The sequence below is a fragment of the Rhincodon typus genome, chromosome 6, assembly GCF_021869965.1.
Source record: "Rhincodon typus isolate 14 chromosome 6, sRhiTyp1.1, whole genome shotgun sequence".
NCBI lineage: Eukaryota > Metazoa > Chordata > Chondrichthyes > Orectolobiformes > Rhincodontidae > Rhincodon > Rhincodon typus.
Window position 1 is genome coordinate 107,200,201 of NC_063337.1, and position 21,060 is coordinate 107,221,260.

The 21,060-nt window shown below is 41.2% G+C and overlaps 1 protein-coding gene across 7 annotated transcripts in view; it reads right to left on the bottom strand.

The window, feature by feature from the left end:
- cep126 (centrosomal protein 126) overlaps window positions 1–20,904 on the bottom strand; it is a 333,901-nt gene extending 312,997 nt beyond the window's left edge. For all 7 annotated transcript variants that reach the window (XR_007262252.1, XR_007262251.1, XM_048597775.1 and 4 more), the window contains exons 1-3: window positions 20,629–20,904; window positions 16,207–16,323; window positions 2,734–2,885 (exon numbers count right to left, since the gene is read on the bottom strand). Coding sequence is in view for 5 of the 7 variants with exons in the window: in XM_048597775.1 (XP_048453732.1) it covers window positions 2,734–2,885; window positions 16,207–16,323; window positions 20,629–20,657 (298 nt within the window). In the remaining 2 variants the exon portion in view is untranslated. The remainder of the gene's footprint in view (window positions 1–2,733; window positions 2,886–16,206; window positions 16,324–20,628) is intronic.
- Between the last annotated feature and the right edge of the window lie 156 nt (window positions 20,905–21,060).

Genomic DNA, 21,060 nt, shown 5'->3' on the forward strand with positions numbered 1-21,060 from the left:
AGAGACCCACATGCAACATGTTGACTTGTAACTATGTCACCATTTTCCCATTGCTATTGGGTCAAGATTCTAGAACCCAACTCTTGATGACAATGTTACCAGGTGGACTGGAGCAATTCAAGATGACAGCTCACCACAACCTTCTCAAGAGCCATCAGGGATGAGAGAATCAATGCTGGGTTTGACAGAAATGCTCACATCCCACGAAAGAATAAAAAGTATGAGATTTACTGGAACGATCCAGAAATAAGGGTCTTCAATTTAGCATAGATTGGAGAAGCTGGAGTTCTATTCTCTTCACAAGATGGAGAGATTGATAGAATTGTTCAAAATTATTAGTGATCTAGGCAAAGTAAATAGAGAAAGGCTGTTCCAATAGTGGAAGGGCGGAGGACTAGAGTGTTGTATAAGGTTCAAAAGGTTTATTGTTGGAGACTGCATTAACTTGCTCCTAATCTGAAGACAAGGACTTGGGTGGGAAAGGGAGAACATCTCAGAATCTTGTCTGAAGATTTATACTTTGTGGTCTCCCAATGATCTGAATAACCATGTCTACACAATGAATGCAACTTGTAACTTATTGCTCTCTTGCAATAAACTACATCTTGTTTAAGGCATGAGCCTCTTCTTAAGGCATGAGCCTCTAGCGATTTTCCTCAACCACTGTATATCAAGTAGGTTCTTAGACCCAGACAAGGGGAGGGGATGGTGGCAGATAATTACCCTAATATAGGAACAAACTTACTTACATAGCAAGCGTTTAGGATTAGGAATTCACTGCCTTTGGTGTATGGTGGCAGTAGATTGAATCATGGCTTTTAAAGGGGAATTGGATTCACACTTGAGTAACAAAATTGCAGGGATACAGGGAAAGGACTGAAGAATGGGACCAGCTGGTTTGATCTTACAGAGCCTCCTTCTGTTTGAGAACCATTACATGATTACAAACACAAAATATCACTCCCAGTGTTTCTCTTGTGGAAACTTGTCACTGATTCTTCCTCTTCATATCTATAAAAATTAGCTGTTTTTAGCTTTTGTTCCTCCCTCCATCTCTCTTGAATTTGCAGATTTTGATCATCTCATCTCAGTGGAGAGTCTGAGTTATAAGGAGAGGCTGGGTAGGCTGGGGCTTTTTCCACTGGAGTGTAGGAAATTGAGGGATGACCTGATAGTCATTTATAAAATCATGAGGGGCATAAACAAGGTGAATAGCAAAAGTCTTTTCCCTCGGATGGGTGAGTTCAAAATGACAGGGCATACTTTTAAGGTGAGAGAAGAAAGATTTTAAAGGGATTTGAGGGGCAATTGTTTCACACAGTGGGTGGTTAGTATGTGGAATGAACTGCCAAAGGAAGTGGTGGAAGTGGGCACAGTGACATCATTTAAAAGACATTTGGATAGGTACATGAATAGAAAATGTTTAGAGGGATATGGACCAAATACAGGCAAATGGGACTAGTTTAGTTTGGGAAACTTTGGTTGGCATGGACGAGTTGGACCGAAGTGTCTGTTTCCATGCCATATGACTCTATAACTCTAGTATCATTGCTGCCCAAATGATGTCTAGGTGATGTAATTTTAGTTTCTATATGCTGCAGATAGAATTCTTGTTCTATAGTCCTATGTGGCTCTTATTATTTTCTGGAGTGACAGGTAGTGTTGAGGAAGCAGGGAAGCCCCAGAAGGACTTGGTTAGGCTAGGAGAGTGGGCAAAGAAATGGCAGTTGGAAAACAATGTGGAAAAATGTGAGGTTATACGTGGGAAGAAGAGGCCTAGACTGTTTACTAAATGGGGAAAGGCTTCAGAATTCTGAAGCACAGAGGGACTTAGAGTTTTAGTTCAGGATTCTAAGGTTAACTTGCAGGTTCAGTTGGCAGTTAGGAAGACAAATGCAATGTTGGCATTCTTTTCAAGACAGCTATAATATGAGAACAGGGATGTACTGCTGAGGCTGTATAATGCTCTGGTCAGACTGCATTAGGAATATTGTAAGCAGTTTGAGGTGCCGTATCTAAGGAAGGATGTGCAGGCTTTGGAGGGTATCCAGGGGATGTTGACAAAAACAATCTCAGGAATGAAGGGCTTATCATATGAAAAGTAGTTGAAGTCTCTGGGTCTGTACTCGATGGAATTTAGAAGGAGGGGAGGTGGATCTCATTGAAACTTAACAGAATACTGAGAGGCCTGGATAGAGTAGATGTGGAGAAGATGCTCCCACTAGTAGAAGACACTAGGACCCAAGGGCACACCCTTAGAGTGAAGGGACAACCCTTTAGAATTAAGGTGAGGAATGATTTCTTCAACCTGAAGGTAGTTAATCTGTGGAACTGATGTGACAGAAGGCTGTGGAGGCCAAGTCACTGAGTGTATTTAGTATAGAAAGTTCTTGACTGGTAAGAGGATCAAAGGTTATGAGGAGAATGCAGGAGAACGGGTTTGAGAAACGTATCATCCATGATCAAAAAGCAAAGCAGATTCAATGGGCCAAATAGCCTTATTCTGCACCAATATCTTATGGTCTTATGGTCTAAATTTCAGGTAGTAATTGTGTTGCAAACTATGCATGGTTCAAGTTTGCTTATGTCTGCCAACCTGAAGTTTCCCTGAAACCCTAGCTCTTCTACACCATTTAAACCTATTGGGAATCTAAATATTATAGAGATAAATAGAAAAGCCCACAGATTCCCTGCCCCCTGTCAAAAAGTTTAATGAATAATTTTTATTCCAACCGATTCGGTTTTTCCTGCGCTGTGATGGTGGCAGATGGGCTCTCTGAAATTTCTCAGTTGCATCCTGTTGCTTCAGTTTTCGTTCTTGAAGCACTTCCTCTCTAAACTTCTGTTCTTTCTCTTCATTATCTTTGCGTTTCTCCTCAAAAGCCCTGTAAAAAATACAAAATTCTGTTTGGATGGCTGAGCAGTGATTTATAAAGAACTTCCAGGCTCCAGACTCTTATTTAAGTAACATAATATGTCTTAGATACCAGGTGAGAAAATGCAATCCAGAACTGATGTAATTTCTCAGGTCAAAGTTCAACAAGTTGCTTTTTCAAATGTACAGCAGTTTACCAAGAACACAAGGTCCTTGTGGTGCAGTGGTAATGTCCTCACCTCTGAGCCAGAAGGCCCATGTTCAAATTCTACCTGCTCCAGTTGTGTATAAAATCAAAATCAAAACATATGTATAATCCAACACTGCAAATGCAGTTAATCTAATTGATTCTGGTAACTCCGATATATGTCACATCTTGTAGAATCATTCCACATATTCACCTTAAGTATTTTAAAACATTGAAGAAGAAATACCACCAACCAATGAAACAATGTATTCATCTTCATAACCAGAGCTATTCTGAGAGCAAAATGCCACAGTAAGCTAAATAAGTTTTAGTACCAATGAAAAGCAAATTAGATAATGATTGTTTGTCAAAATATAAACTGTAAAAGCTTATGAATTACCATCAGTAATTTTGAACAGTTTTAATATTCTTGTACTAAATTGCTCCAATTCCATTTTGCAGATTTATTAACTTTTGCAAAAGGAATTGATGACAGCAGTACTGAACCCAACTTCATTCTTCGTAAAAGCAAATTCTATGCGTTATTGTTCAAACTCAAAATAGAAAGTAATAAATCGACAACAATGATTATCATCTGTGAGCTATCTAATTTGCATTAAACAGTATAGTCTGTCACTGTTATGAAAGAGAAAGAGATGGAGAATTAATTTTAACTTTTGGCAACAATGTAATATAAAGACCACAATTTTTATTTTTGTTTATGTATGGATTGTAAATGGATATTGGAAAAGGCCACTTCTTTAGCCAAGGAAAGTGTGGAAGGAGATGCTACAGTTTTAAAACATATCAGTGGAACTCATTGTAAGTTGTACTTTCACTGTAGCTTTGCTCAAGCAAAGGTCAAGCACAAGGGAAAGGCAGGTTGTGAGAGGGACAAACAGGTTTACTTGGAGATATTGATAGGTCAAATAAGTGAGCAAAATTTTGTCAAATGGTGAATAACATGGGAAGTTTTTCATTTTGGAAGGGAGGACAAAAGAACAGAATATTATTTAAATGGAGAGAAACTGCAGAAAGCTGCAACACAAAGGGACTTGGGGGGACTTGTGCATGAAACACAGAAAGCAAACACACAGGGACAGCAGGGAATCAGGAAGGCAAGTGTAATGTTGGCCCTTATTTCAAAGGGATTAGAGTATAAGAGTAGGGAAGTCTTACTGCAATTGTACAAGGTGCAGGTGAGACCACATCTGGAGTACTCTGAGCAATTTTGGTCCCTTATTTAAGGAAAGATGTCATTTCATTCAAGGCAGCCCAAAGAAGTTCACTCGGATATTACCTGATTTGAAGGGATTTTCTTATGAGCAAAGGCTAAACAGGTTGGGAGTCTAGAAGAATGAGAGATGATCTCATTGAAACATATTGGATTCTTAAGGGGCTGAGAGGATATTTCTGCTCATGGGAGTGTCTCGAACTAGAAAGCATAATTTCAGAATAAAGGGGCACCAATTAAAACGAAGATAAGAAGGAATTTCTTCTCTTGGAGCTTTGTGAGTCTTTGGAACTTCTTGCCACAGAGAGTTATGGTGGCAGAGTTCTTGTGTACATTTAGGGCTGGGATGGATTCTTGATCAGTAGGGGAATTAAAGGTGACGGAAAATGGAAGGAAAGTGGATGTGAAGAATGTTGAATCTGCCATGATCCTATTGAATGGCCTTACTCCTGTTCCTATTTCTTATGGTCTTAAGCAAAATGGGACCATTGCTTGACCTACTGGCACTGTGGGCAAATATTCAGGGCAGTTTCACTCCTCTGTTTAGAAGATGTTGTCTAAGGAGCCTTGGTGAAGTACTACCGTGCATCTTATAGATATTACATATTGTTGCCACATACATTGGTGATGAAGGAAATGTTGAAAGTGGTAGATGTGGTACCAATCAAGCAGGCTGTATTGTCTTGTAGAGTGTTGAGCTTCTTGAGTGTTGTTGTGAATAACACCAATCCTGAAAAGTAGAGAGTCTCCTCTCACACTCCTGACTTTTGCCTTGCAGATGGTGGACAGGTGTTGGGAGACAAAAGGAAATTGTTTTCCACAGAATTCCTAACCTCTGACCTGCTCTTATAGCCACAGCATTAATATGGTTGATCTAGTTCAGTTCTGGTCAATGGTAACTCCATGGATGTTTCATTTGGGAACCCGAACATAGCATAGCCATTGAATGTCGAGGAAAGATGGTTAGATTCTCTCCTGCTCGAGATAGTCTTTGCCTGGCATTTGTACAATGCAAAGAAGATGTGAATTCCACTAATGGGAGAGGATCTGCTTTTCTGTAAATTCCAAATACTTGCTTTATTGCTTAAACGAAAAAAAAATAATACAAAGAATTATCTAATTTTCTGACTCTGTCTTCAGTTTCATTCTGCATCAGTCAGACTGCACCTCCATCCAGGCCTCTTCTCAGGAACCTGTCATTTCTCAAAAACTGGCTTCGAAAATTGCCAGTCAGTGGAAATAGTTTTTCACCATTCACTTTTTTGTGTTTCTGGGATAAAGGCAAGGATACATTATCTTTTATTTGCTGAGAATAAAATGATGGATTTTGTGGTGCTCTCACAATAGATGCAGAATTCCAAATCATTGCTGGAGCAGCACTGAAGGAATGGTAGATCAGGATGTTAATTGTTAGATTTGACAAATGCCAGGCAACAATTATCTCCAATAGCGGGGAATCTGACCTGCTTTCCTTGACATTTAATGGCTTTACTATCACTGAGACCTCCATTAAAAACATCCTTGGAATTACCACTGACCAGAACCTGAACTAGGTCAGCCATATTAACAATGAGGCTACAAAAGCAGGTCAGAGGATAGGAATTCTGTGTTCCCATAACAATGTTGCTTTTGTGCTTTGCAGAGGCGGAGATTTTAAGGAGTTGATGTAGAATATTCACTTAATAGTACATAACTGCAGCCACAGTTCATGAGTATTAGAAGGTACAGATAGCCCACTGGCTCCGACATTAATCAAGCAAACTACTCTTCCCTGGATGTTGTTAAGCTATTTTTATATTGTAGCAGCTGCATTTATCCAGCCAAACAATAAATATTCCATGACAGTGCTGGTATAAGGCGCTGAAGATGATGGATAAGTTTTAAAGGGATAAGGTGAGTCATTTGTCATAGAGCACACAGCAGCGTTCTTGCTCTTCACAATACGGCTTGTTTAGTTACGTTTCTGGTCAACGGTGACCCCTAAAATATTGATTGGTGGTGATTTAGAAATAATGCTACTATTTTAGAATGAAGGAAGATCATTCTGCTTTTTCTTACACAATATGGCCATTAAGTTATCATCTACGCGGCATGAATGCTCTCTGTCATTCTAAATCAAAATGTTACTGATGGCCTGTTGTAGACTGGCATGGGCTGTTCCATTATCAGAAGGGTTGTGAATGGTACTGAGCACAGTTCCCTACATTGAACTGAAGCTTCTGTCTCCTTCTGAGGATTAGTGACAGTGACTTTGAAATGAATGGCAGGTCATAGTATCCAATCCTGGGAGGTGCGAGGTCTTCAGCAATGAGGGCATAGATGTATGTGCCGCTTGCCTGCAGAGTGTCAGTCTCTTGCAACACTAGTCCTTGATCATCTTCAGGTAGCTCTTTGCTTGTAGATCCTATGCTGAGGGTATGACCTGTGTCTACCTGCTCCTCTCCATCTGCCTGGCATTTCTGATGGCGACAACTTTGTCCTTCTCATAGAAGCTGGTGCTCTCAGAGCCATTCTGTCCAAAATCTAGGTGCTTCGCCTCAATTCTCATTTGCTTCCTTGCAAATACACGATTATCCTTGGCAGTGTTTCTCCCTGCTCTTGTGATGCCAAAAAGGTGAAGACAATCAGATTGCCGAAGCATTTATTGCCCTGTATTACTGCCATATGCACTGAATCAATGGCACCTGTTTGTCAATGGCCATGTTCTCTTCTAGGTTATTCACTTTTTTATAGGATCCAGGTGCTTTGTGGGGTGGCTGTGACTCTGCTCCCTTGAGCTACCCAATTAAAGCCAAGCTTTAAATTGTTGGATTATTGCAAGGCAAACCTTCTCATTCATGTTCTGTAAGGAAGCGAATCTGCCATCCTTACTGACTCTGGGTAAATGACTCCGGGCTTACAGCAGTGTGGATGGCTCTCTGAAATAACCTAAGAAGTCATTTGGTTATATTCAAGAAAGTGGTACGCCTTACTTTCTCAAGGGCAATTTGGGATGGGCAATAAATGCTGATCTTGGCACAACCATCAACATCCCACAAGAAATGTAAAAAACAACTGTCTAGTTTTAACATACACCATACTACCTCCACCTGCCCCATCCCAATTCATTGGTTGCTATATTATTTAAATGTTTTGTGACTTAAATTTGATTTGTTTTGATTTATTATTGTCACAAGTACCTAAGTACAGAAAAAAGCTTCGTTTTGTAAGCAGTACAGGCAGATCATAACATACAAAGTCACAAAGATCATACAGTGATTGAACAGAGCGAGGAAGACAAAGTTACAGCTGCACAGAAGGTGTACGAAAAGCAAGATCAACATTACATTTGAAATTGGAGAGGTCCATTCAGCAGTCTAATAACAGCGAGGAAGAAGCTGCTCTTGAACCTGTTGGTGTGTACGTTTAAGCTTTTGTATCTTCTGCCTGACAAACAAGTTTGGAAGAGATTATAATCGGGGTGGGAGAGGTCTTTGATAATGTAGGCTGCCTTTCCAAGGTGAAGAAAAGTGAAGATGGAGTCAATGGATGGGAGGTTGGCTTGCATGATGGTCTGGGCTGTGTTCACAACTTTCTGTGGTTTCTTACTCTCCTGGACGGAGCAGTTGCCGTACCAAGCAGTGATGCACCCAGATAGAATGCTTTCTGTGGTACATCTGTAAAAGTTAGTGATGGCCCTTATGGACATACCAAATTTCCTTAGCCTCTTGAGAAAGAAAAGGTCTTGTTGTGCCATCAATGTTGACAGACCAGGACAGATTGTTGGTGATATTTACTCCTAGGAACTTGATATCCTTGACTATCTCTACCTCAGCTCCACTGATGTAGACAGGGGCGTGTACTTCTCCTTGCTTCCTAAAGACGATGATCAGGTCTTTAGTTTTGCTGACATTGAGGAAGAGATTGTTATCTCAGCACCACATAACTGAAGATTCTATCTCCTTCCTTTATTCTGTCTCGTCATTGTTTGATATCTGGCTTAGAACGGTGGTGTCATCAGTGAACTTGCAGATAGAATTCGGACAATATTTGACCACACAGTCTTGAGTGTACAGGGAGTACAGTAGAGGGAGAAGTATGCAGCATTGCATCTTGTTGGTGCTGAGGATTATCATGGAAGAGGTGCTGTTGACTATCTTCACTGATTGTGGTCTACAGGTCAGGAAGTTGAGGATCCAGTTGCAGAGGTGGGAGCAAAGATCTAGATCTCAGAGTTTGGAGATTAGTTTGGTTGGGATTATAGTATTGAAGGTGGAGCTGTAGTTAATAAGTAGAAGCCTGATGTAGGTATCCTTATTATTCAAATGTTCCAGAGATGAGTTTAGGGCTAGGGAAATGGTGTCTGCTGTGGACCTGTTGCGCCGGTAGGCAAATTGCAAGGGATCGAGGCAGCTGGGAGGCTGGAGTTGATGTTAGCCATGACTAACCTCTCAAAGCACTTCATAATTATGGTAGTCAGAGCCATTAGGTGGTAGAGGTTGAGGGACGCTGCATGTGTTTTTTTTGGTACTGGGATGATGGCAGTCTTCTTGAAGCTGGTGGGGACTTCAGATTGTAGCAAGGAGAGGTTAAAGATGTCAAATAATTATCATATCAGTTGCACAAAACTAACACTGTAGACAAATAGTTAAAAGTTCAAAAAGATGATAGTAAGTATGTAATAGTCTCATGTCTATGTAAAGCTGGGCAATGCATGGATATTTGAAATAGCCTGACATGTCTCATCAACTATGTAGCTACTCTGGTGTGACTAAGTGAAAACATTATTATTATTTATTCATTTGTGGGATGTGGGCGTCGCTGGCTGGCCAGCATTTATTGTCCATCTCTAGTTGCCCTTGAGAAGATGAGGTGAGCTGCCTCCTTGAAACGCTATGGTCCACCTGGTGTGGGTTGATCCACAGTGCCCTTAAGGAGGGAATTCCAGAATTTTGATCCAATGACATTGAAGGATTGGCGATATATTTCCAAGTCCAGATGGTGAGTGGCTTGGAGGGGAACTTACAGGGGGTGATGGTGTTCCCATATATCTGCTGCCCTTGTCCTTCTAGATAGAAGTGGTCGTGGGTTTGGGACGTGTTCTATAAGGATCTTTGGTGAATTTCTGCAGTGTATCTTGTAAACAGTACACACTGCTGCTCCTGAACATTGGTGGTGGAGGGAGTGGATGCTTGTGGATGTAGAGCCAATCCAGTCGGCTGCTTTGTCCTGGATGGTGTCAAACTTCTTGAGTGTTGTTAGAGCTGCACTCACCCAGGCAAGTGGGGAGTATTCCATCACTCTGTTGGCTTGTGCCTTGTAGACGGTGGACAGGCTTTGAGGAGTCAGGAGGTGTGTTACCCACTGCAGTATTCCTTGCCTCTGACCTGTTCTTGTAGCCACTATATTTATGTGGTGAGTCCAGCTGAATTTCTGGTCAATGATAACTGCCAAGGATGTTGATAGTAGGGGATTCAGTCATGGTAACGCTGTTGAATATCAAGGGGCGGTGGTTAGATTACTGCTTATTGGTGATGGTCATAGCCTGGCATTTGTGTGGCGTGAATGTTACTTGCCACTTGTGAGCCCAAGCCTGGATATTGTCCAGATCTTGTTGCATTTGGAGATAGATTCCTTCAGTCTCTGAGTTGTGAATGGTGCTGAACATTGTGCAACCATCAGGGAAATCTCCACTTCTGACCATATGATGAATGGGAGGTCATGAAAAGCATGTTTAGCTCAAAGCACAATGAAGGTCAACAACCAAAATCATTTCTCTTTGAAGCTACGGTCCGTTTCTTTTCAAGTGATGAATTTCTACCATTAATTCAGGAACTTTCTAAAATAGCAAGTAGGATGCAAATCAACGACTACTGCATCCATTTTTGACTCATCCTGCTTTCACTGATAAGGGAGAAGAGTGCAATTCACACAGGTGGGAAACCTAAAAGCTTCATGGCCATCTGAACTTAGTGCAAGTGTTCAAATCAAATACCCATTTGGTTATATCAAGGACCTTAATCCATATTATGGGAATTACAAATTCTTAGAGTAGTTGGTAATGCTTTTAGAAGGCAGATAACGTGTGCAGAACTATCAAAACCTGAAGCCATTTATATCTGCAGCCCCTTAATTTGTCATAAAAACAGCCTGCTTGTGTCAGCCCGAGATAAGGAAAGATTCAAGCCGGAAAGTTAATTTAATCCCTTATAAAAATATCTTGCCAATGTCAATGAGAGGTAAGGAACCTGACCTGTGAAATTATTTAAACCCAAGTCCTTTATAAATTAAAAAAGGCTTCCTGTGTCAATGAGAATTAGAAAAAATATGTTCTAACAATTACAGTTACCATCAGATTCAAGAACTGCTTCTTCCCTGCTGTCAGTCTAAATCATTTACATAAATGACAAAAAGCAAAAGGCCTCAACATTAACCCTTGTGGAATGCCACTGGACACTGAAAAACACCCCTCAACTATCACTCTTTTGTTTCCTGCCACTTAGCCAATTGTGGATCCAATTTGCCAAATTTCCTCAGATCCCATGGGTTCTTACCTTAGCTATCAGTCTCCCATGGGGGACCTTACCAGAAGGTTTGCTGAAGTCCAAGTAGATTACATCAAAAGCAGTGCTCTCATCCAAACACTTGGCCACTTCTTCGAAAAATTTAATCAAACTGGTCAGATGTGACCTCTTCTTAACAAAACTGTGCTGATTGTTCTTGATTAATCCCTACCTCTCCAAATGCAGATTAATTCTGTCCTTTAAAATTGCTTCCAATAGTTTCTCCACTACCAAGGTTAGACTGACTGGCTTGTAATCTCCCGGTTTATCCTTTGTTTCCTTCTTGAATAATGGCACCACATTGGTTTTCCTCTAGTTCTCTGACACTGTTCCTGTTGCCCCAGACAGGAATTGAAAACTTTTGGAAGCACCCCTGCTATTTCCTCCCTTGCCTCACTCGACAACCTATTAGGGCTTTCTAACTATTTTGACAGCAAATTAGCAGCAGTCAAAAAGTATCATTCATAACTCAGTTTTTTTCATTTATTCAAGAGATGTGGGCATCGCAGACTGGGTGAGAATTTACTGTCCATCCCCAATTGCCCTTGGGAAGGTGAAGAGGAGCTGCCTCCTTGAATTGCTGCAGTCTATTTGGTGAAGTACACCCACAGCACTGTTAGGAAGGAAGCTCCTAAAACTCATAATGTCTGTTTATTTTTTTGCTTTCATTGTTTGGTTCCACATAGTTTTTGGATCAAGTAAGAGGGGAGGTGATGGTGTAGTGGTATTATCGCTGGACTGTTAATCCAGAGACCCACATAACCTTCTGGGGACCTGGGTTCAAATCCTGCCATGACAGATAGTGTAATTTGAATTCAGTAAAATATCTGGAATTAAGAGTCTAATGATGACATGAATCCATTGTCGATTGTTGGAAAAACCCATCCGGTTCACTAATGTCCTTTAGGGAAGGAAACTGCCATCCTTACCTGGTCTGGCCTACATGTGATTCCACACCCACAGCAATGTGGTTGACTCTAAACTGCCTTCAGGGCAATTAGGGATGGGCAGTAAATGCTGCCTAGTCAGCAACGCCCTCATCCCATGAATGAATAAAGGAAAAAAAAGTACTTATCTCAATATTAATCACTTTAACATTATATGTCATGCTGTAGCATGAATTTTCCTTCCTGTGTCTTTATCTGTAAAATTAAAAATAACTTACACAAGTGTTAAGTCATTTTAGTAGCATTTTACAACATATTAATGAGAATAAAACTGAAATACCAGCAATGAAACAGAGACTGAGCAATTGTGGGATCAAAATTATCATTGTGTGTATTAACTTTAGCATTCCTGTAAACTTTGTAGCTTTATTGCTACTCAACTGAATTCCAAACCAACTTGTAAGCTTCAGGTTTATTTTTGTTTAAATGCAGTTACAAAGACAGAAAAAAGCAACCAACTTTGTGACATACTTACATTTCTTTTTACTAATAGGATTTTAAAAGTGTAGCCAAGTAATTCCACAGAGCAGTAAAAGGAATTACAAATTATCTAACTCAGTGCATTTTGAGAATCCAATTATCAGAGAGTTATAAATCCTGTAATATAAAATTACTCAGGAAATCTTTTGAAATTTTAAATATTCCACAATTATTCTTTGATGTGTTTTAAACACCTACTTAGTGTGATGGCCTTTGACCCAGAAGCAGTAATAATTAAGGAAATTTGCAATTACTTTAAAATGTTTGGGGAATTTTTTCCTTAAATGTTTAGAAAGGACCTTTAAGAGCTTGTGTCATTGTAACAATATCAATTCTAGTGTTTGCACAATAAGAAACACTAATTCATGTGACCTGGAATTAAGTCTTTAACAGAAAGTCTTTAAAATACAAAGGCCATGTGGCACACAGGCAAGAACAGAGAAACAGAGGAATAAAAGATGAGAGTTAAGAAGGTTTCAGAAAGAAGTGTGCCAAGTGCATAAGATTGCCCAGTGGGCATCTGGTTTACAGACACCGTAAAATTATTATGCTTCTGTGACCTACAGAACAATGGTTAATTTGCAGTAGTAAATTGTTCCAGCAATCCTCACAAAATAGTGATTATTAATAAGCTTCACCTCATACTGAAATAGTAAGTTGGAGGACAAAATGTTATCACCCATTAATATATCTATTGGATAGAGTGTATAACAAGCACCTTGACATAAGCCTGATTTCCAAATGCCAGATCTTACCCATAGCATTAATAAACATTCAGCATCTTTCATGGGAGCTGCATCATGCTGGACCAGTGAACATTACCTTACTGCACAGTTGGGTATCCAAGATTTTATCTGTTTTTGTTACACAGCTTTATTCATTTTAGCTCACATTTTCAAAGATGCTTTCTGCATTATTTTAAGGACAAGCACTGGTTACTAATTTTTAACTTATTACTTAGGGTTTTGTTACTGCACTGAAGTTTGATCAAGAAAGATCGCAGATTTCTTTCTGCAATGTGTTAATTTCAATCATTCCATTAGGGAGCTGCTTCAAGTGCACTGATGGAACATTAGTGAGAAAGACGGGTTGACTAAGGCATTTACATAGAACATCTGTATCAGAGACAGTAGGAACTGCAGATGCTGGAGAATCTGAGATAACACAGTGTAGAGCTGGATGAACACAGCAGGCCAAGCAGCATCATAGGAGCAGGAAGGCTGACGTTTCAGGCCTAGAATTTAGTCACGAAAGTGGTAAAATATGGCCTATCAATTTCCAACTTCCATCACCTGATTTTAATAGCTAAGACCCTTAATGGACTTAAATGGTTTTTAGAAAGGTAAAAGCACTGATGGCTGGAGGTTGAGGGTGGGAGGGCAGAATGGGGGATGGGAGATGGGAGGATCTGAAGAGAACACCATGTCCCCCTCACAGCCCCTCTCTCCTACATTACAATTAGCCCTCCCCCAGAGTCCATGACTGGCACATAACTGCACCAGGACATTGGGCCTTGTTCCCTCGGGTTTGTTAGTTATTGTGCCTATTCGATCACTGCCAATTTTTGATTGGTGATGAATCCCAGTTTAAAAGTGCATGCGTCACCTCTGGTAAATGTGCAGGCCCAAATTTTGAATTAGGGCGTGCATGTGATGGCAACAGGCATGGCTGTAAAATAAAGACAGCCTCAGCTGAAATTAATGTTTTATCAAAAGAACTGAACCTCAGTCAGGTGTGAAGAACCCCATTCAAGTATTCTATAAACGTTGACAGTGTTCGGATACAAGGCATCAGCTGAACAGCTGTGGTCTCAGCTTCAACTATAACAACTCAAGGACTCTAAGAGCTTTTTAAACTGCTGATTCTCAATCTTCCTTTTTGGAATATACATTCTGTCTATACCTATATTTGCTGTTGCATTTTATTAATTTTTCTTGGGGTAAGTAAATAAGATTCCTCCTTCTTTCATTCAAGACAACCTTGTAATTGACTCCTTAATTTTGAATAATACTACACTTAATGAAACGTGATGTAGCTGTGCGTTAAAAAGAATTAAACATATTTATTGCGACTGTTTGAGGGGGGTAAAAGAGGACAGCCAATTCACCACTCTTCAACTAGATGTTAACAGTTCAGAAGTTTACAAAAGCAAGGAGCAACGTACAAGCAATAGGGTAATCCACAGAATTGTTACTGTGCAGAAGAAAGTCACTCAACACATCTTGTCTGCACTGGTAACAGGTAAAGAGATCTAAAGGATACAACTAGCAATTAGATGACTATCTGCAAATAGAGCCATAGACCTGTAAAGCATGGAAACAGACCCTATGGTCCAACTTGTCCGCGCCGACTGGATATCCTAAATTAATCTAGTTCCATTTGCCAGCATTTGGCCCATTTCCCTGTAAACCCTTCTTATTCATATACCTATCCAGATGCCTTTTAAATGTTGTAATTGTACCAGCCTTCAGCACTTCCTCTGGCAGCTCATTCCATACACGAACCATCCTCTGCGTGGAAATGTTGCCCCTTAGGTCCCTTTTAGATCCTTCCCCTCTTAAACCTATGCCCTCTAGTTTTGGACTCCCCCAGGGAAAAAAAAACCTTGTCTATTTACCCTATCTACACCCCTCATGATTTTATAAATTTCTATAAGGTTCCCCTCAGCCTCCGGCACTGTAGGGAAAATAGCCCCAGCCTATTCAGCCTCTCCCTATAGCTCAAACCCTCCAACCCTGGCAACATACTTGTAAATCTTTTCTGAACCCTTTCAAGTTTCGCAACATTAGGGAGACCAGAATTGCACACAGTGTTCCAAAAGTGGCCTAACCATTGTCCTGTATAGCCACAACATGACCTCTCAACTCCTACAGTCAATGCACTGACCACTAAAAGCAAGCATACCAAACGCTGCCTGCACTATCTTGTCTACCTGCAACTCCACTTTCAAAGAACTATGAACCTGCACTCCAAGGTCTCTTTGTTCAGCAACACTTCCCAGGACCTTACCACTAAGTGTATAAGTCCTGCCCTGATTTGCCTTTCCAAAATGTAGCACCTCACATTTATCTAAATTAAACTCCATCTGCCACTCCTTGGCCCACTGGCCAATCTGATCAAGATCCTGTTGCACTCTTAACCTTCTTCAAGTCCACTACACCTCCAATTTTGGTGTCATCAGCAAACTTACTAACCACACCTCCTATGTTCACATCCAAATCATTCATAAAACTGACGAAAAACCATGGACCCAGCACCGATCCTTGTGGCACACCGCTGGTCACAGGCCTCCAGTTGAAAATCAATCCTTCACCACCACCCTCTGTCTTCTACCTTCGTGCCAGTTCTGTATCGAAATGACTAGTTCTCCCCATTTACCCATGTGATCTAACCTTGCTAACCAGTTTCCCAGGAGGAAGCTTCCACCACTCTGTCGTCATCAATCCTCTTCCTCACTTATTCAAAAAACTCAATCATGGAATAGTGGAATAATGGAACAGAAGGAGAAACGGATGAAACCAAATTAAAAAGAGGTTGGCTGCACATGTGGTGATGTGAAGTAGAGCTGACAGTCATGATGAAGAGTCACTGGACCGGAAAAGTTAACTGATTTCTCTCCAAAGATGCTGCCAGACCTGCTGAGATTTTCTAGTAATTTCTGTTTTTGTTTCCGGAACGTAGTAATGCAGGTGGAAATGGCATTTGGAACAAGTGATGGAGGAAAACTTAGTAGGATTCACAGACGTTTGCAAGGGTTTCTGCCCATGTCATGTTGGCCAGGAAGCAGTATGTAATACATAAAGGAAAATGCATTTGACAAAATCAAACAAAATTCAACAAATGCTATTTATCTGCAAAAAACATAAAACCCCAAGTGGCTTTATTCCTGAAGATTAAATGTCATCCATCTTGTAGCTGTTGATTCTTTATACTGTACTTACTTTCGTCTTCGGATTGTCTGCAAAGTAAGCTTACGAACTTTAGCTCGGTTTGTTTTTTGTTCCTCTGATAACCTTTGTCGTTCTTCATCCAGTCCTTCCAGCTGTGTTTTTATATTTCTACCAGAAGTGGGAGTTAAGAATAAAACAAAAATAACAGCCAATGTGTATTTGTCAAAACTGACCCATCCTAAGTGATATATTTGACTACGGTATTGAACATGCTTCTATAAGTCATAATTGGAACCCTGTTTTTCCCTATGTCTATTTTCCTATCACCTTTGCGGGTCAAATTGAAATATACTTTTTATTCTCCAATTTTCTTAATTATACACAGAGGGGGTTCAATCTGGATCTGACAACGAGCTGGGAGCACATACAATGAATTTAAAAGGAACTGTCTTCTAGCCTTAGGTAAGATTTGGAGAAAATGTTTAACTCAAAGTTTGCAGGGAAAGAGGATGGAAAGGACAAGTGCCAAGTAAAACGAAGGTTCAAGTATTAGTCTGCAGGCAATTGACAGAGTAACCCAATACCTGTGTCCTGTTTGGTGTTGGTTATGAAAAGATAGTGCTGTATATTGAAATTTGAGGACAGTTACCATCCAAGCCTCTTGACAGCATCATTCCTAGATGTCAGCACTGCAGTAAGTCTTGGAGGAAGTAGAGTCGCATTTTTGGCTTCAGCAGACCATTACTGTCTCTATACACTGGGTTTTCCCATTTCCAGTCTGTGTTACGTTTGGAGGGGGTTTCATGGTTAATGTCCCATCGTGATTATTCCCTAAAGATCCCGTCACTTTCAGGATCCTCAGGTGTACAAGCGCCAGTGTTTTAATTAAAGCCTGGGGCACAACATTTCAGATGCCTCAATCCAGAAGCTACCTTGCATGCTGTCCTCTTAGGAAACTTTCAGTAAGAGAAGTTGCCACCCTGCTTTCCAGATAGGGACCTGGAGATCCTAGTGGACAGAGTGGTCAAAGGAAGGGCCATCAGAGTGGGGTGGGGGTGGGGTAGGCTAATGCACCAAACACAGTTGTCTTGTCATTAAAAGTGGGCCCAGGTCAGTGCTGTTTCCAGGCCCAGACAGTATGTACAGCAGGGCAGAAAAGGATCTTCTGCATTCCACAACGGAAAGTGCCACCATTTTCCTCTGCACACAATCCTCTCCAATGCTCATGGACTACTGCATGCAGCATCTTCACCCAATGGCTCTCACTCATCTCATCCTTCACCACTGCGAATTCATCCTGCCCTGTGGCAAAATAGCAATGAAGTCCACATGGATTGGCAGTCTCCAAGTAAGAGGAAAGTGAGTGAGTACTAAGAAATTAATCGAAATGCCATAAGATCATCCTCGTGAAGCTGCACTACATGGCTGTCCGTGTGTGAGTCCCTGTACACAAAGCAACTAGGTTGGAGTAGGCAAGTCAAAGATGTCCCTGAGTTCTAAAGTGAAATCCTGAGGTGGATTTTGAAGGGTCCAAGATCAGCCAGAAAAATATGACAAGGCTACTGATTTCCCAATGCCAACTTCAGTGGATGGAGGGTGGAGGACGATAGGGTATTCAAGGACATGTTGGTGAAGGAAAATGGAGGCCAGACAAAGCGGTGAATTGGATCGGCCAGGGAACTGCCTTAACTTCAAATCAGGAATAACCACTGTCTAGTTTTCTTGAGATAGGAGGGGAGAGTTGCAAGCTATAGAGAATAATAATGCTAATACTGAGGTCTAAATGTATGGAAATAAAGTACCTGCCACCTATTAGCAAGATTCAGAACTTGCTGCTGAAACTATAAGGGGAAAACGGAAACATTTTTTCAACAATGAAATTCCAATTTATTCCAATCTCACCACTTTTTCTGATACTTCTCACCATTGCCTAACTCTTCAAGGGCTGAGTAAATTCCACCCAACCGCATTTATTCTTTCATGGGATATAGGCATCATTGGTATGGCCCGCTGTTGTTGCCCATCCCTAACTTCCTAGGCTATTTCCAAAGGCATTTCACAGTAAACCGCATGCCTGTGGGTCTGGAGACATAGATAGGCCACACTGGGTGAGGAAGCAGATTTCTTTCCCTAAAGGATGTGAGTCAATCCAAAGAGTCTTGAAAATAATTGATAACAGGAAGGAACAGGAGTAGGTCACTCAGTCAATTGAGGTGGCTTCACCATTCAATGATATCATGGCTGGTCATCTACCTCAATGCCATTTTCAATATCCCTTAAATGTCATTCGTCTCCAGAAATCTATTGATTTCTGTCTTGAACCTGTTCAATGATTGAGTTTACACAGCTCTCTTGGTTAAAAGCTTCCAAGATCTTTTATGTTTACCTGTAGACACAGGTCTGATGAGGACTGGTGATGAATTGCATAACATTTCTTATATAGCCTTCCCTGCTCTGCTGTCCTACATTAATCCTCCTTCCACATACTTCATTCAAGACAATTCTCATTTGCAGTGAGAAACAAAAGAATACAACTGACACAAAAGGCCAATGAGAATTGGAAAGAAAATCGTCAAAACAAATCCTTTAAGCTACAAAAGTCAATCATTTTATTGCGTCATTTAAATTAAATACTGCCTACATTGGTTTCCTTAGAAACATTGGGAGTCAATTTCATGAGAGCAAAATTTGGAATCAATACCTAAAAAAATGAAAACTGGAAAGCAGTTTGCAGTTCACCCACAGCTTTTACTAAAAGTGTTACTGTGTCTCTGATGAGTGGCCCTTTAACTGCAATGTCTAATGGCTCCTGATTCCAATGCTATAATGACCCTTAGCTATAATTTCCAGGCGGCATTGTCTCCAGCCAGGGGTCACTGATTCTGTCCAATATTACAATAGCTAGATACTCTGGTATCAGGTCCTGGGGTCAATGACATATCCTGGAAATGTCCAGGAGGTCCTGTCTCAAGCCTTAGTGTTAGTGCTCCTTTTGCCACAATTTGTAGGTATTTATAGAGTCATAGAGTCATAGAGTCATGCAGCACGGAAGCAGACCCTTCAGTCCAGCCAGTCCATGGCGCACATAATCCCAAACTAAACTAGTCCTACCTGCCTGCTCCTGGTCCATATCCCTCCAAACATTTCCTATTTATGTACCTATCCAAATGTATTTTAAACATTGTAATTATACCCATATCCACCACTTCCTCTGGAGGTTCATTCCACGCCCTCTGTGTAAAAACATTTGCCTCTCATGTCTTTTTTAAATCTCTCTCCTCTCACCTTAAAAATAGACCCCCTAATCTTGAAATTCCCCATCCTAAGGGGAGGACAACTAATTTGACTGTACCTATACCCGTCATGATTTTATAAACTTTATCAGTTGCCTCTCAACATCCTACACTCCAGTGAAACAAGTCCCAGCCTATCCAGCCTTTCTTTATAACTCAACCCTTCTATACCTGGCACCATCCTGGTAAATCTCTTCTGAACTCTCTCCAGCTTAATAATATCCTTCCTACAACTGGGTGACCAGAACTGGACACAGTATTCCAAAAGAGGTCTCACTAATGTCCTGTACAACCTCAACACCACTTCCCAACTTCTATGCGCAAAGGACTGAGCAACTTTTTGGGGTTTATAGCATAAATCATTGAAGCTGGCAGAATATGTGGAGAAGTAGTTAGCAAAGTGTGAGTGTCTAGTCTCACAGTTATGAATGTTAGTATACCTTTGAGAAATATAGTAATGTCAGTGTGTCTTTAAAAGACATGATCATATGATTACTACATGTAACAATGGTTTCAGACTTCATCTTAACCTGAAGCATGATACATTGATCAAAGCATGCTATTCGAATAACAACATTTACCCAGACACATGTGCCTGTAAATGTTAATATCTGTATATATTAGTTATAAAATGTTTCAATACTATGTTACTCATTAACTCATTTCTTACGTTATGCCACATCAGGCAAAAAACCCTGCTACAGACAAAATACATACAGGATCTCGGGCTTCATAAACTCTGGCATTAAGTCTAAAACAGAGGAAGTTATGCTGAACTTCAATAAAACTCTGGTTAGGCAACAGTGTCCAGTTCTGGTCATCAGGCTTTAGGAAGAATGTGAGAGTCCTCAAGAGAGAGTGAAGAAGATTTACCAGGATGGTTCCAGGATGAGGGAATTTAACAAGGTTAGGTTGTAGAAACTGAGGTTCGACTTGAAACTGAGGAAGTCGAGGGGATATCTGATGAAGGTGTCTACAGGTGCAGATGAAGTTACTCTTAGCATTGACTAATCTTAATGTAATTCTCACAAACTAATAGCAATTTCACCAGTAAACTGTGGGTTAAAACATATAAATAACGTAGATTAACATATTGCCGCGGATTGTTGTTATTAAAGAGCAGTAATTAAGTGATTACAATATTCCCTCTCTCATTCCCAAACCTATAACAAAGGGATACACCGATGAAACCGGCCGATCTCTCCACATCCTGACACCGCCTCACGGAGCCCTGGGCCGGACAGCCGACTCCCTCCACCATGTTCAGGTCAGGCACCGGCTGACGGGCTGAGCGGTCTCCCGGGCTCCGCTCCGCTCACAGGGTACCGGGCCTGATCCTCCGGGGACCGGGAGAGACAGACAGAGCGGAGAGATCTCCAGGCCCGGCCCGGCCCGGACCCGCACCAGCCGCCGCCGCCGTGTTGAGGGCGAACAGGAGCCGTCTTCCCCATAGCAACGGGCCGTCACTGCCGGACAGAGTCACTGAGGGAGAGGGAGAGGGAGAGGGAGAGGGGGGCGGGGCACAGGGACAGGGTGGGGGGGGGGGGGGGGGGACGGGGGCAGTGTGGGGGAGAGGGGCGGGGCACAGGGGCAGTGTGGGGCGTGTGGGGCG